Here is a 15,226-nt window from a genome sequence, read left to right on the forward strand (position 1 = left end):
CGGTTCAACCAGTGACCCAGTGGTTGAACCATTGACTCATTGACCCAGTGCCTCGACCGAGTCGATCACCGGTCCGAGTCTGATATCACTGGTTGGAACTATAACGAGTCCATATAACATAATTTTAAATCTTAAACTATTGTTAGAATAATATATCAATGTTATTGTTTTCAAATATATATATATATATATATATCAATGTTATATTGGCCCGCTCTCAAGAAGAAGAAAAAATCTACTATGCTCTCTAATTTAGTAAGGTAATTTTAATTAATGGGCTGAATCGTCTTCTCTCCATGCCCCTTTGCAAAGGAAATCCAGAGGTGATAAGGCAATAGTGCAATGCCCCCGGATTCAAGCTCTCGACAGTTTTTTATTTTTTTTGAAAAGCTCAAGCTCTCGACAGTGACACTAGAAATGAGAATGTTCAGTCTGAGGTCAAGGCCAAAATTCCTTTGACAAAACTTTCACATGTAATATTGACTTCGTACTCAAAAAACTTTTGAACTATAAAACGAATGTTCTATATACTCCTATATGTTGGCTTGGCTTATATAAATAGTACTTAAAGAATTGGAAATGATCCACCAAGAGTTTTCAGGGCTCATTTAATTTTAAGTAGCATTGAATTAGAAAAAAGCTGAATGAATGCAGAAGAAATGGTGTTGATATGATGATGTGTTCTGGGTTTTGGTGCACTCATTTAGAAGGAGGATTAAGTTTTTAAGTATTGTTAAGTTGGGTTGGCAGTGAGAGAACAATAGAGCGAATTGTAAGCCTTAAAATAAGGGTCAAACAAGAATGGATGGTGCCACTTCCTTAGAGTCTAAGCATTCCCTTTGTACATAATTTAATTTAATACCACCCACTTTGATAGAAACACTTTTCAAGATCCTAGCAAAAGAAGAAAAAGAAAAGAAACAAATAATTGACTCATTAGTAAATAGTAATCCTAATATGGTCTCATCATGCCAACAAATAGTAGAGATTAGTCATCATTGCCAACTTTGTAAATCTGCACTAATCTCTGCATAATCTAACTTAGATTCTTTTCATTGATAAAGTACATGATATTAATCACAATTCTAGGTGGACTGAGTTAGAATAGTTCTAGACTTTTTCATCATAAATATGCAATTGAAAGGTAGCTTTTGGTTTCTTTGTACTAAGCTAAGGTGTGCTTTAAGGGAAAATGTAGCAGGACAAATATAGTTAAGCAGTTAACTGTCCTCCTCATCTACAAGGAATTAAAATGTGAAACTGAAATCAAGCAACTCATGTGTTGGATTGTTATATGTGAAAATGATTTTCCCATATCATATGAGCTTGGGTGAGATGTCCCAAGTCACATAAATGACAAAAGTCATTTTCTTCTAAAGATTATCAACTTATCTTGAAAGATGTCCAATCTTTTTCCTTATGGCAGTAACATAGTATATATTAACTAAGGAGGAGTTGTTTTCAGCTGGCTTAAAAGTTGGGAAGCAATTTCATAAATGTAAACTTGAAAGAATTAATGTGTGGTGTCGGTAACACATTCTTTTTTTATCAAACACTTCCTCAATTAATGTAGAACAGCAAGGAAGGGAAGGATCTAAAACCTTTTGAGCACGCAAATTACAACTCTAGCTGAAATAAACAAAAGTTCAGTGGAAATTATATATGTTTATGTAATGGTATAACTATAAATCGTCATTAATAACAATATCTAGAGGTGAGGATGTTGAGGACTGTTCAACAGAGTCAGTGACAGAGTTGCATCTTGCCATGTTAATTTGAAGGGTCAGCTTGCGGTTTCTATACGGTGATTGGAAATAATAATATTACAGATTTTTCTTGAAAACGAGCTAGACACCAACTATAGTCTAGAGAAGTGATTATTTTGAATTTGGCCATTTTAAATTGAAGTACAACTGGGGTTTATGTTTGTTTAGTCGCTAATCACTTGTATTATGAAGTTCTTACCCCATCAATAAGATGATATTAGCACAAACATGCTCAAATTATTGATAGTATATGCTATAGGAAGAATGCCAATTTGGTAAATGCCGAGATCAACTGATTGAAGTTGTTCTAACTTAAGTAAAGGTGATTTGAGTTTCTGTGAATACTAGCGTGAAATATTCGGTAGAGAGTTTTTTTTTTTTTGAATAGGCCAAAGTTTTAATAAAAAATACAAGATAAAAGAATAATGGTCCTACCGGCTCAAACAGAATTATCTTGATGGAGAATACAATGATACATGTGGTTTAAACCAATAAAAGAATGATTCAAGCTGCCTCAATAAGAAGCAAGACCCACATGCATGACTGCAATTGAATCAGAAGCTGATTAAGAAAGTCAAAACACATTTAAAGAACCCACACGAGTGCAAGCACTCATTGAGCTGGCATTTGAACAAACATAAACAATATATTCTCCTCTTTCACTTTTCTTCCATGAACTGTTTTTTATCTCAGAGATTATGGCTTTCCTAATAGTAGTCTATAACCCCTGAAATCCTAGCTAGTACTTAAAACTAGCTAGAGAAATTCAAAACAGCAACACCAAACAAAAAACAAGTATCTTCTTCTCCATATCACACTTTCTCTCACGCTTCTTTTCTTTACATTTCTCTCTCTATATAACATAACCCCTTTGGTTCAAGTTCTTTTTAAATTAAATATATAGCTGGACTTTTTTTTGTCTTTGTATGCCTTGCCTTATAAGCACACTTACTTTCTACCCGTATTTTCCTTTCTTCTTTCCTTCTGGACTCTCTTCTCTAGAACCTCTCTCTATTCTCTCCCAAAGTGATTGCTACTGCTTCATACTCAGAGGGCATGCCTGAATGTCCAGAGAAAGGTAACAGACAGAAATCTTGTCTTCATCTCTTAAGCCTCATGCTCTCACTACTTTCTTGCACACACAACTTTCCAAGTTTTAAACTTCTTCCTTCATGTTGACTCTTATTTTTTCATACAATATAGTGGATTGATGCTCTATGTCAAAGTCTTAATTTAGTCCATTTGGGAGTGATCATTTGTTAATTATCCCTTGAAAAATGATGGTAGCTAATTACTAATATTTTTTCATGCTTTTTTTTGGTAGGGAGAGATTTGATGAGATAGGCAAGAAGCTGAAGAGGGAAGGAGATGTTTCTTCTCAAATGGGAAGAAGACACATGTTGGGACCTCCTGGAACCCTAAACACCATCACCCCTTGTGCAGCATGTAAGCTTCTCAGAAGAAGATGTGCTCAAGAGTGCCCCTTTTCTCCATATTTCTCTCCTCATGAGCCCCAAAAGTTTGCTTCTGTCCACAAAGTTTTTGGTGCCAGCAATGTCTCAAAGATGCTCATGGTAAAAAAATTCATACACAAACACACACAAAAAAACACTAGCTAATGGTAATCAATTATCAATGATACTTAGACACCTAAACACTAGCTAATGGTAATCTATTATCAATGGTACTTAGACACCTAAATCAGCGTAGTGAGCACAGACACCTCATTTTTTTCTCTCTATTTGTCTCTTATGATAGCATTGCATTCATTACTTCTTTTTCTTTTCTTCATTTCTCTTGCTGGATGTTTGTTGTGAGTCTGCAATGCAATATGCAGATGTCTACAAATCATTTTCGATTAATTGTATTATGTGTTTTCCACTAATAGACAAAACCTAAGCAATAATTTCTTCTATGATGTGTTTGTTTTAGGAGGTACCAGAGTGTCAGAGAGCTGATGCTGCAAATAGTCTAGTTTATGAGGCCAATGTGAGGCTAAGAGACCCTGTGTATGGATGCATGGGTGCAATTTCTGCTTTGCAACAACAAGTTCAATCTTTGCAAGCTGAAGTCAATGTAGTGAGAGGTGAAATACTTAAATACAAACTCAGGGAAGCTAGCATGATATCTTCCTCTCATGTCCCAATGCTCCAATCTTCTGGGTCTGTTTCAATTGCTACTCCTCCACCACCACCGCCACCACCTCCTCCTCTTCCTCCAAATTCTTCCTCTTCTTCCATGTACATCCAACAACAGAGAGATCCCACCAATTATAGCAGAATTTCTACTGATAATCTTCCTTATTTTGGTTAAATTTGCTGGCTGAAATCAAGTATTCCATTTGTTTCTCTCTAAAGATGCATCAATTGCATGAATTCTATTTCAATTTAGAATTAATTTAGCAAGTGACGTACATCTCTGGATGTTCGTGACTATTTATGTTAACATGTTATTCTGTGCCACTGAAGAATCTGAGTTTGCTGTCTGAAGCTGCGGGAGACAAAAGGTATGCTTGCCATCTTTTCCATGTTGAGTGTTCAGAATTTAACTTGTGAGAAATTTGGTTAATTTATATGGGAATTGAGAACCATATTTATTACTGAGCAATTTTATTTCTTCTTATCTATCATTTGTATTATACAGTAAAACTATATCAATTACAATCAAATCTGAGTTTACTGTACACACTCTTGTTCTTTCTCTATCTGAAGCAGTTTAAGTTCAAAATTTGTGATGGGATATTCATTGTCGGTGATGCAAACCGTTTACATGCATTTCAAGACAAAAATGTAACCGGATCTCTTCTTATGAATTGAAATAAAAAAATCTGTTTATGTTGCACTCAATTAGTTTTCATTGTCCAAACACATATGAATAATGAATTAACTTTATCCAAAATCACACATAAAAGAACGTACATACATTAGACCTGAGGAAGTATGAATGTGGAAATTAATCTCAAATTATTTTATTTACCAGCAAAATAGTATTTTACTATGTGAGACAGCTTTAGTTTCTAGACACACTCATTTGCTGTTTTATGATTTTGGAGAATATGATAAGACTCATTATCAGTTTCCTTAAATATTAGTAGTTGAACTTGGCAGTTTCAAGATAAATGCACGCATGTCCTATCAAAACAATGTCACTGCCTAATTAATTAGATTAACTACATTCTTTGATGCGGCACTAGAAAGTTGAAATTTCAACCTAAATTTTTAAACAACTACTTTTATTCACTGCAACCAATATTAATGAGTACCAAAATAATGATCCAATGTGTGGAATTTAGTATTTTAATTTACATTTGATTAGAAAAACTAGTCACTCTTTTTTTGACTGAATATATAGCATCTTTTGATCAAGAAAAGAAATTTTCTCATTGACACATTGGTTGAAATATATACAAAGTCCTTTATATGTTCATGCTGCAGCATGCTTCATGAATTCTCTAGAAATTTACTACGTACATTTTTGTGGTCCTTATTATGTGTGTAACTTGAGAGAATATCAGTGGAGGTGAGTGTGAGATGTGATATAATTGAAGTTGAAAACATAAAAAGAAAGAAACAAGGGTAGCTGCAAATAGGTTGAAATTAGATATTTGTGACGTATTTGGTGAATGGTCATACTCCATTGACAGTTAAATAATTTCTCAAGAGTGGGTTTCCTTGGCGTGAGGATTTCAGCTAGGGAAGAGGAGGAAATCTTAATCGTATAAGCAAGAAAATATAAAGAAAGAAAAAGACTTGCACTTTATTCTATTTTAATTTAGACCTTTCTTTTTCTAGCTGCATGATGCACAAAACCATATACTCGTGTACATGTTATTGCTTTTGAACCTTGTTCAAATGACTTAGAATAACCCTTAATTATATATGTAATGTGACATGTATTGGTCCCATGTCATGATTGCTTAAACTCTTGGCATCTTCATGGTGTTGACGTAAACCGATCATCATCATTATTCCTTGTATTTGAGCGAGTTTGTGACCTTCCTTTTACCATTTCCAAACCATATAAGGTATTTTATTTTTGCTCCATTCAAAGTCACGATTGATGTCGACGTTACGAGTATATTGAAAGTTTATCATTGTATATGGGTTTGATCCTGGAGTAAGTAAGGTTAAGCAAGCAGCTGTATCAATTTTTCCCTAGTTCTCGATCTTATAAATGCATACATGAGAGAGAGAGAGAGGAGACTCCTGCAAGATAATTAAGCTATTCAACGAGCTTGCTTACTTGCATCTCACTCAGCTCTCCTTCCAATATTTGCCACGTGCATAGGGTTGTCTACCATCAAATAATTTTTTTGGTTATGTTACATATATGTATAGAAGTATTTTTAAAGCGTATTCAAAACAACGATGAAAAATTGATTGAGAAACAATCTTTCTCTACATATAAAAGTTACTACCCTTTTAATTAATCTTATCAGAATCTTCAATTATTTAACATTTTATAAAAGTAGGTATTCATTTTTAAATTAAATTAGTCCTTTAAAATAATAATATCAAGTAAATTTTAATTTTTTTAAAATGAATATTGATTAATATAATGAGGAAAATAATACTAGATTTAAATCTCTATCGTCACCTTCCATCAATTGAGTGCTGAATCACTTAACTGAAGCTGACGTGACATGATTTTAGAGGGGCCTAATCAAATCCAAAATGTTTGTTTTTATTTCTTTTTCAGTTGATATCCTTTTACTAAAAAAAATCACCCTTTCATTTAGTTTTCTATTTGATAGAATTTAAAGAAATAGTGGAAACATCAAATATTGTTTTCATCAGCGACATTTCATAATTATATAAAAAATAAATATCAACTGAAATGAAAACATAAGGGTCTATGCACCATAAATTTTGTTAATTTAGTCGCGCTTCATAAGTAGAAAAAATTATCAGCATGCTCGAAAAGTTTCTCTCTTTGCCCTCTATCTTTGTTTTTTCTTTCTTCCATAGCGGATGAAGCGGTGTCACTTGATGCAGTGGGCTGATCTTTTGTCCATGAGTACGGATAGGCCTACACTACTACAAAATAACACTTGGCAGCGGTTAAATCCAACCACTGCCAATTGAACGCTTACCCAATGTCGTTTTTGTAGTAGAACTAAGATGATGGAATTGGGTGACCTTTTGGTCTCTTATGGGGCTAATAATGGGTCTTTGAATGTTGCTCACGATGTTAGTTTTGGTTTGAGGTTTTTCCTGTGCGCGATTGATAGGAAACCTGCAAACTCCTATAAGGAAGCTTGCCTCGCAATAAATGGGCGAGTCCAGTTACCAACTAATGAGGGTGAATGGGATAATCTGGAAGGGAATCTGGATCTGGAATTCCCAATGCTGTAGAGGATATGACGATGATGGAGGATGCACCTGTTGGGGTCGACCCCTTGTTCTCTATTGTTAAGATTTCCCAAGAGGAACGAAATTGAATCTGCCAACCTTGGAGGAGGCCAATGATTGTTTAAGATCTTGGGTCCGAGAGTGGGCTTGAGATTTCTACAGATTTGTCTACATAGGCCATGGCAACCGAAATAGGATATGGAGGTAATTGAAAACGATTATTAATTTCCTTGTTCGCTTTGATGATTCGCTATCCACACAGGCCAAGCACCCTTGCTCTGATTTCGTGACCTGCAAAACAAAACATGTTGCAAGACATGTGTGCGAGCATCATCAACCACTTGTAACATGCTGCCAAAACATACCAAGAGACGCTACATGAGAATAGGACATGGAATCTAGTCTCCTCCACTTTCTCACATAATGGACAAACCACATCTACATCTTGAATCGCTCTCCTTCTCCTCATATTTTCTCTAGACCGGACTCGGTCCAACAAAATATTCCAAGAAAAAAATTTGAGGGAGCATGGATCACTCACAGTTTTTTGAACACATGGTACCTAACCTCCACGCTATTTTCCTGAAAGAAAAAAAAGAGTAAGCAGATTTACTAAATATGATCCCTCTTGTTCAAGGATCCAAATCCACTCATCACCCCCGCCTACCCTTGGTGAGAATACATTCAGTACCCGTTTTAACTCTTCAGCAAACAGATTTCTATATCCAACAGATTCGCCCTCCATTGAAGTTCCAATTCCAATTTTTCGTTTAGCAAGGAACCATTTCCTGAATAGGGCAACATTTCTGTGTGGACAAATTATATAACCTGTGGAATTTCCACGAAATCTTCCTAGTCTTAGACAATCATCATTCTATAATAGCACCTCGTTTTAACCATCAGATCATGTTGTCTTCTCCCTCACCAAAACAAACGTTGTGCAAATCACCCCACCAAGTATAAGCTTTTGGGTGATCATGGTTATGTTTAGAAGTAAGAACCTGAAACTACAAGTATAGTCCTTCAATCCCAACCCCCGTTCCTCATTGGCTTACACAACTTATCCCAATGATGAGTACAAGGTTTCTTTAAGCCCCTCTCATTGATGGGACGCTTGAGATACCAAGCCAGTCATGGATCCTTGTAGTCCTTCAGATTCTCAACTTCATCCTCAAGGCTAAAGTCATCCACAGTAACAACAACATCTTCATAAAGGCTTCTTTTCTTCAACTGGCCTAATGAGGATGGTTTTTCATTTCCATCTGAGGGAGACACTCCCTCTAGACACACAATTTGTGCCTCAGTATTTGATGACCCGGGTTTATATGATGTTTTTATGGTTTTTCCTTGTAGGTTTTGAGTCTTTTCCTTGTGTCTCATGTAGTGTTTCATGCATTCTCATGCATTTTTATTCTTTTCTTTAGTCTTTATTTTTTTTTGGTAATTTAGTAGTTTTATAGGTAGTTTTCTTGCATTTTAAGTAAAGTTTAGGACTTGCATGGTTTTGTTGTGTTTTATGAAGGACCTCTTGTGCTAATGAGCTCTTGGAGCTTCTAGAATCTTCCTTGACTTGTTGGTTAGGTTTGGAGAGCAGAAACTGAAGAAGAAAGAAGGCCAAGAAGCATGGAATTGATGAAGAACTTATGCTTTGTTTGTTAGGAGAGAGATAGAAGAGAGAGAGATGCAAGAGAGAGAGATAGGAGAGAGATGGGGGAAGTAACCTTGTTTGGTGGGAGAGAGGAGGGAGGGAGGAGGGGGTTGTAGAGGTGGGGCCCACCCCTTTTTGGAGTCTCTCCAATTTGGAGAGAAATTGAACAGTAACTGTGGGCTGCATTTTTTTATTTTTTTTTTCTACTTTTATCCAACTTAGTGGCGGTTTTTAACCCCCACTTTATTACTTTTTTTCAAAAAAATATTATTTTAATCTAAAGTTAATCTTTTCTCTCTATTCCACCTCATTATTTCTCATCTCTCTCTCCTCTATCTCTATCATACCAAACAACCTCTTAAATCCACTCTATTTCTCACATATTTCTCTCTACTCAATCTCTCTCTTCTCTACTCTCTCTTCTCTATCTCTCTCTACCCTACCAAACATAGTGTTAAAGAGGATTGAAAAGAGGAGTTTCAGAAGCCAAAAAGTCCTTTTCAGGCGAGCTTAAGCGCCTAGGCGCTGGGAATGGGCGCCTAGGTGCCAATTAGCTCCATAAAGCATGTTTTGGGCATGCAATTGGCGCTCAGGCGCTCTGAATTGGCGCCTGAGCGCCCAGAACAGCCCAGACTCGGGAATTTTGCCTATAAATAGGATTTTAGTCATTTTCTTTTGTAATCTTTTGATACTTTGTAAAAATTCAGAGGTAGAGGGTCATCTGGGAGAGTGAGAGAGGGTTTCCAAGCTTGTAATTCAGGTTCTTAGCCAAGCATGGCCTCTCTCTACTTATGCTTTGGTTTTCATGTAAGACTTTTCATCTTTAAGTTATAATCTTAAGTTCTTTCCCACATATTCTTCTTCTTTCCTTGAATCCCATTTTCTGAACATCAATCTAAGCTTGTATGCATGCTTGCTTTTTGCTTTTCTATAATCAGAACGGAAGTTTGTTATAGATTAGGAAACCGATTTGGGATTACCCCTTCTATGCTTGCTACTAGGAATAGAGGAAGGGTTGGGGTTTGATGGCCTGAATTTGCATGATCTAAAACCTCATATAAATGACTAAGTACACAAGGAATTGGGCTTAGCTTTTAGTATGAGAGAATTGCTTATGTGAGGAATCAATAAGTGAGTAACTAGGCTATATCATCAAGGAGAGATCCATGAGAACATGTGCTTAGAATGATGTACTTGAATTGACTAGTTGAACAAGAACCCAAAGCATGTTATTTTCTGAATTGTCTTTTTATTTTTCCTTTTCCTTATTACTATTTCAACATATCTCTTATTCAATAATTCAAACCTTCATACTCAAGGCTTAAGCTGAATTTAGTCACTCACAATCCCTGTGGTTCGATATTTAAAATCGGGTGGATTCCGTACACTTGCGGATTTTACCAACAGTATTAGGCTCAGATTACATAACCATAATCTGAGCATTAGAGACACTTCCCATGCTAGTGGGAGGATGAGCATTTTCAGATCCTGAAATATGAGAAGTTGTTCCCTTCTCGTGTTGCCTCGGGCGGCAGAGCTTCTTCATAGCCACGCCAGATCTCTTAGCTCGATATTCCATGAATGGTGTAAGGCATAGTTGGAAAAGTAAAATGTGAAGATTAAAAATGGGTATACAAATATCAATTAAATTATAAAGATCTTCGCGCCATTGAGGCCTTCAATGCTTGTGGGAGATACATCAACTAGAGCGTGAATCTCAAAGGGTTATCCCCTCTTTGCAACGTTAGCCATCAAAACCTCCTTCAACGTCAACTCATTCAAATTAGTTGGTCTTCCCTTACCAATTCTCAGGGAGAAATCCTAATGGGTCCTAGCCAGATAAGCTTCTACTCAGGGGCATCGTGCTTCGGGTCTTCCAAAAAAAAAGGGCGACTTTCAAGGCCATTACTACTCGGCATAACTTTCTCTTAAACAAGAAACTTTTTCGCTTGTATGAATATACAAAGGGTAGCAATCAACAGAACTCTGAAATCGCCTCAAGATTCGCCTAGGCATTCCTCGTTGGATGATAGACACCAAACAAGTGAAAGACCAATCGGTGAAATGGCTCAAAACCTAGAGCCCATAATAATATTTGAAAACATCGAACCCTTGTGGAGTTGTGAAGGTGAGACTCTAAGATGATTCGGCATTTAAGGTTTGAATGTTGTAAAAGGGAGATGAACACCTAGTGTGGTGAACATGTAATCGTAGACATACATAAAATGTTCATGACCAATTCGCTAGTCACATATGCGATCGTGAGGACCCAAAATTTCTACGACGAACTCATCGTCCCTAAATCCTTCCTCTGTCAAAGTCAAGCAAAAATAGAGCAATGATTAACCCTCTGCCTTAAAATAGGGCCTAGTTGACAATACTTCAGAATCGATCCAATTAGAAATATGGTGGAACTAGAAACCCCTCTTGGGAGTCTGATGTGGAGGGGGAGACATGACAGGTTATGGAGGGGAAGCATACTCTAGATCAATGAGGAAGTTGCGTTCGGAGAAGAGGAGTTAAAAGTTGATACAAACAAGTTTAGCTTCATCTCTAACCCAGAGAACTTTTCCAAAAGTCCAAATGAGTCAGTGAGTACAACAATCATACTCATAATGTTACGACATAAAGTTCCAATACGTCCTAACATGATAGAACAAACTCATACATGTCTGCATACTTTCAACCGTTCTAACTATCAAAAGTAAATATATTCTAATAATAATATATGTGGAAATAGAGAGAAAAGAGTTTGTAGGGAGGAAACTCATGGATTTCAGGTTGGAGGAAACGCTTGGATAATAGAGGCCACAGCACGGAAACTTTGACTGGGGGTTGTGTGAGAAAGAGGTTATAGGGAGGTAAAATGCAATTGGATTGCAGTGAGCTTCTTCAAGCTTTGGAGGATGATGATAACATAATTTTTCTCCCCATTATGGATGAGATTTGAGAGCTCTTGGATCGACGTTGGACGGTGATGTTGAGCATTGTTGGTAGAGAATGTAATGAACCAGCGGATTGGCTAGCTAGAAGAGGTGCATCTTCCCCAACAGTTGTTTGGTGTCTAATGGAGGTTCCACCATGGGACTTAGAGATTCTTATTCTGATGGATCGTTTGGCCAATTTATAGTTGTTTTTTTCTCTTGTTTTTTTTTTATTGGCAAATTTTAGTTGTTAGTAATGTTAATAAATTAGTCATCCTCAAGGTTCGAACCCTGGACCCTTCACCCTTTACCCTTCACCCTTTAGTTGTTAGTAATGTTAGTTGTTTCTCTTGTTGTTAGCTTTCCGGTATAAAAAAAAAAAGTTAATGAGTATAAAGAAAATCACAAATGTGTCCATGAATATCATGTATAAAAAAACCTTATCATCCGTTACAGAATAAAAAGTCACTTCTTGATATAGTTCAAATATTGCCCAACTAAGAAGAAAGTCCACACAAACTACTGAACATTGAACAACTTGTAAAAGAGCTCTAACTCATGATCTCATCTGCAACCCTCACATGAGCTAATATCATCGTCGTCATCATCTATTAATACCCATCTATCTTTCTTCACTCTCCACCCTCTGCATGTACTCTTAGAGTTGCATAGAGAGCTTTCAGTGCGCATAAGCATTGCATTTTTCTTCCACGTAGAACTTAACAATTGTTTCACTTTCTTCCTGCATCTTACAACACACTTAGACTTCCTCAAAAAACGCATATGCTCGAGACCTTGTTTTCTCAACTCATCATCTTTGGAGCATAACAAAATTATGCCGCACTATTATAGTATAATATAAAACCATAAAAGTAACCATTACCCAACAGCTTAAGCTTTTGGGATAAGTGGTTGTTTGACATGGTATCAGAGCCTCTATGGCCAAGAGGTCTAGAGTTCGATCCTTGCTCTTTTGGGTTGAGTTAGGCCTCCTTCATGGTATCAGAGCCAATGGTTGTTTGACCATGGGCATGGGCCCCTATCCTAGATCCATTTGTTGTGGAGACCTCCCATATTTGGGCCACCCGTTTCATTCCACGCTCCAGATGTTCTACACTGGGCGTGAGAAGGTGTGTTAGAGTCCCACATTGGCTAGAGATGTGGCCAAGCAATTGCTTATATATGGTTGTGCAAACCTTAACTCTTGAGCTAGCTTTCGGGTTGAGTTAGGCCTCCTTCACGCACACATAATTTGCTTCCTTGTGGCCCTTTTGAGCAGCAATCTTCAAAATTTCAAGACCATCAATATTTCCACCAGAATAATTAGAATATTCAAGTAGCCCTTCTCTATACAAGCTCTTTGAATATTCAAGTAGCCCTTCTCTATACAAGCTCTCTATGTTTTCACTTTTTCTACATTGCTCCAAGAACGATGATGTTTTGTCATTTGAAGACCATTGAATTAAAGGAAAAGCATCCAAAGAAACTTGCTGCCACACATATTTATCCTCAGTAGCATCAAGAAAATCTTTTGAACACATTTTCAGGTTGTGAAGATCAATGAAAGAATGAGAAGCTACGCTTGCAACCACTTCTACTAACAAATCTCTTGGAAGTGATTTTATAGCAACTACAGAAGAGTGTCTGTCATTATTCAGAGTGTTTGGTCTCTTGTCCGTTTCCTTCTTCATTGATCTTGAACTAGCCATGGTTGATAAGATGTTGAGTTTGAGATTAAATAAACTCTGCATGGAAAAAAATAACGGTATGTTATAGAAAATAGAACAGTAAGATTAAGAGAAGGTTAATTAGTTAATTTATGTAATAGATTTAGATATCCTGTACATATATAATAATTTGTAAATACGAAAAACAAGCAAAATCATGCAACGTCTCTTAAAAAAATACATGCAACAACCGATCTTAATTTCACGCAATCATTAATCAATATATTTTTATTTTCGAAAAAAACTTTGACTAAAACAATTTTCCCATAATCCTAATAAGATCATAAAGTCTGAATAGTCAAGAAAATTCAAACTAAAATAAGTACGCGTATATTTTTTATTTTCATATTTTGATTTATTCATCTTTTTTTTGACATAGATTTATTTATCTTTATCTAATTCTAAAATGTCAAATTCCAATTTAATAATTTATTTTCTGTCCCTCAAAATTTTATCTTCTATTTGAACGACATTTCATTTATTTGAGAGATAATATATAAAGTGCGTGTTTCATCTTTTTTTAATTAAAATATGATTTTTCCCACGGTTTTAGAGTTTTTCTCATCTTTTAAAAATAACCATTATATGAAGAAAAAAACATAAAAAAAATTAAATAAACTATTTTTTTTACATCGGAAAGATAAATTGTAACATCCCCACCTAATCCACATGTCCCCTGATTTTAAAAATAAATTATAAAAAGAGGTATAATAATAGATGATACATAAATTAAAAAAAAAATTAATTAGTGTAGGCAAACACAAATAAGCTTATGTTTAAAATAAAACAATAGTTTTATCAACTTTTAAGATAAGCTTTTGATTTTTTTGAAATAAATCAAAAAAAAACTTTTGATTTATTTTTAAATTATTTTTTAAAAAATATCTTGTGTATAAAATCTATTCTTTTTTTATGTATCGGAAAACAGATAAAATCTATTCTTGTAACAAGAGAAAAGGATAAAATCAACTCTTGAATTTAAAATAAAAGGATAAATTTCATTAATATTTTTTATTTTTACAAATAAGGTGATTGATCTGACCTGCTTTGTGAATGATTAAGGAACCTCCTCTTCCGGACGTGAATGAGAGAATCTTGATGCTCTGAAAAAAGGCTCAAAAACTTAAAAGTAAATGGTGGAGCATGGTGTATATTGTATATATAGCTAGTGTCTAGTGATAACTAATAAGTAATAACCAGGAAGACCACGTTTCTTGCCGTTGTTATCCAAAATGAATTTTAAAATTATTGTCCATTATTTAATTAAATTCTTTCTTATTTTATTTTCTAAACTTGAATTCATATTTAAATACTTTTAATTACTAAAATAAATAGTTAATGTTTTCTTTAGTTTTTCGTTTTTCTATCTATGCAATATTACTGTATGCGATTGTAAAGATATAAATTAATTTTCAATAAATAATAAAAATTTATTCCATAAAAATATTCAATTTAAATGAATTGTAACTTTTATATGGTTTTCCATTTCTATATCAAAAGTTAAATTTTATTCTTCATTTAATTAATTTCAATTAAAATTAACACACCAAATAGGATAGCATATTTATAAATAATAATTAAATAAATTATTACCATATACAGTAATTAAACAAAATTATTTATTAATAAAAAAATCCTAAAGCCAAGATATTTTTTTTCATTCAAATATATTAATATATTAATAATAATAGAGAAGAGAGCGGCTAAGTTTGAGAACAGGAGAGATGAAAAACAACACGAATTTAAATGGGTTTTAGAGAGAGAAGCTCCAACCTCTCTCTAGGGAGCAATGGGAATTTGAAGGCTCTGA

At 35.0% G+C, this 15,226-nt stretch overlaps 2 protein-coding genes across 2 annotated transcripts; one reads left to right on the forward strand and one right to left on the reverse strand.

The window, feature by feature from the left end:
- The first annotated feature begins 2,474 nt into the window (after positions 1–2,474).
- Positions 2,475–5,062, forward strand: LOC130710773 (LOB domain-containing protein 15-like). The gene is made up of 3 exons (XM_057560127.1): positions 2,475–2,844; positions 3,091–3,340; positions 3,699–5,062. Exons 1-3 carry the CDS (start codon positions 2,831–2,833, stop codon positions 4,077–4,079), a joined length of 645 nt encoding a protein of 214 aa, XP_057416110.1. The 5' UTR covers positions 2,475–2,830; the 3' UTR covers positions 4,080–5,062.
- Positions 5,063–12,915: 7,853 nt separating this feature from the next.
- LOC130746325 (uncharacterized) lies at positions 12,916–13,398 on the reverse strand. Its single transcript, XM_057598920.1, has one exon. The coding sequence runs from the start codon at positions 13,396–13,398 to the stop codon at positions 12,916–12,918; it is 483 nt and encodes a 160-aa protein (XP_057454903.1).
- Positions 13,399–15,226: the final 1,828 nt, after the last annotated feature.

Source organism: Lotus japonicus, chromosome 1 (assembly GCF_012489685.1).
Source record: "Lotus japonicus ecotype B-129 chromosome 1, LjGifu_v1.2".
NCBI classification, from domain to species: Eukaryota; Viridiplantae; Streptophyta; class Magnoliopsida; order Fabales; family Fabaceae; genus Lotus; species Lotus japonicus.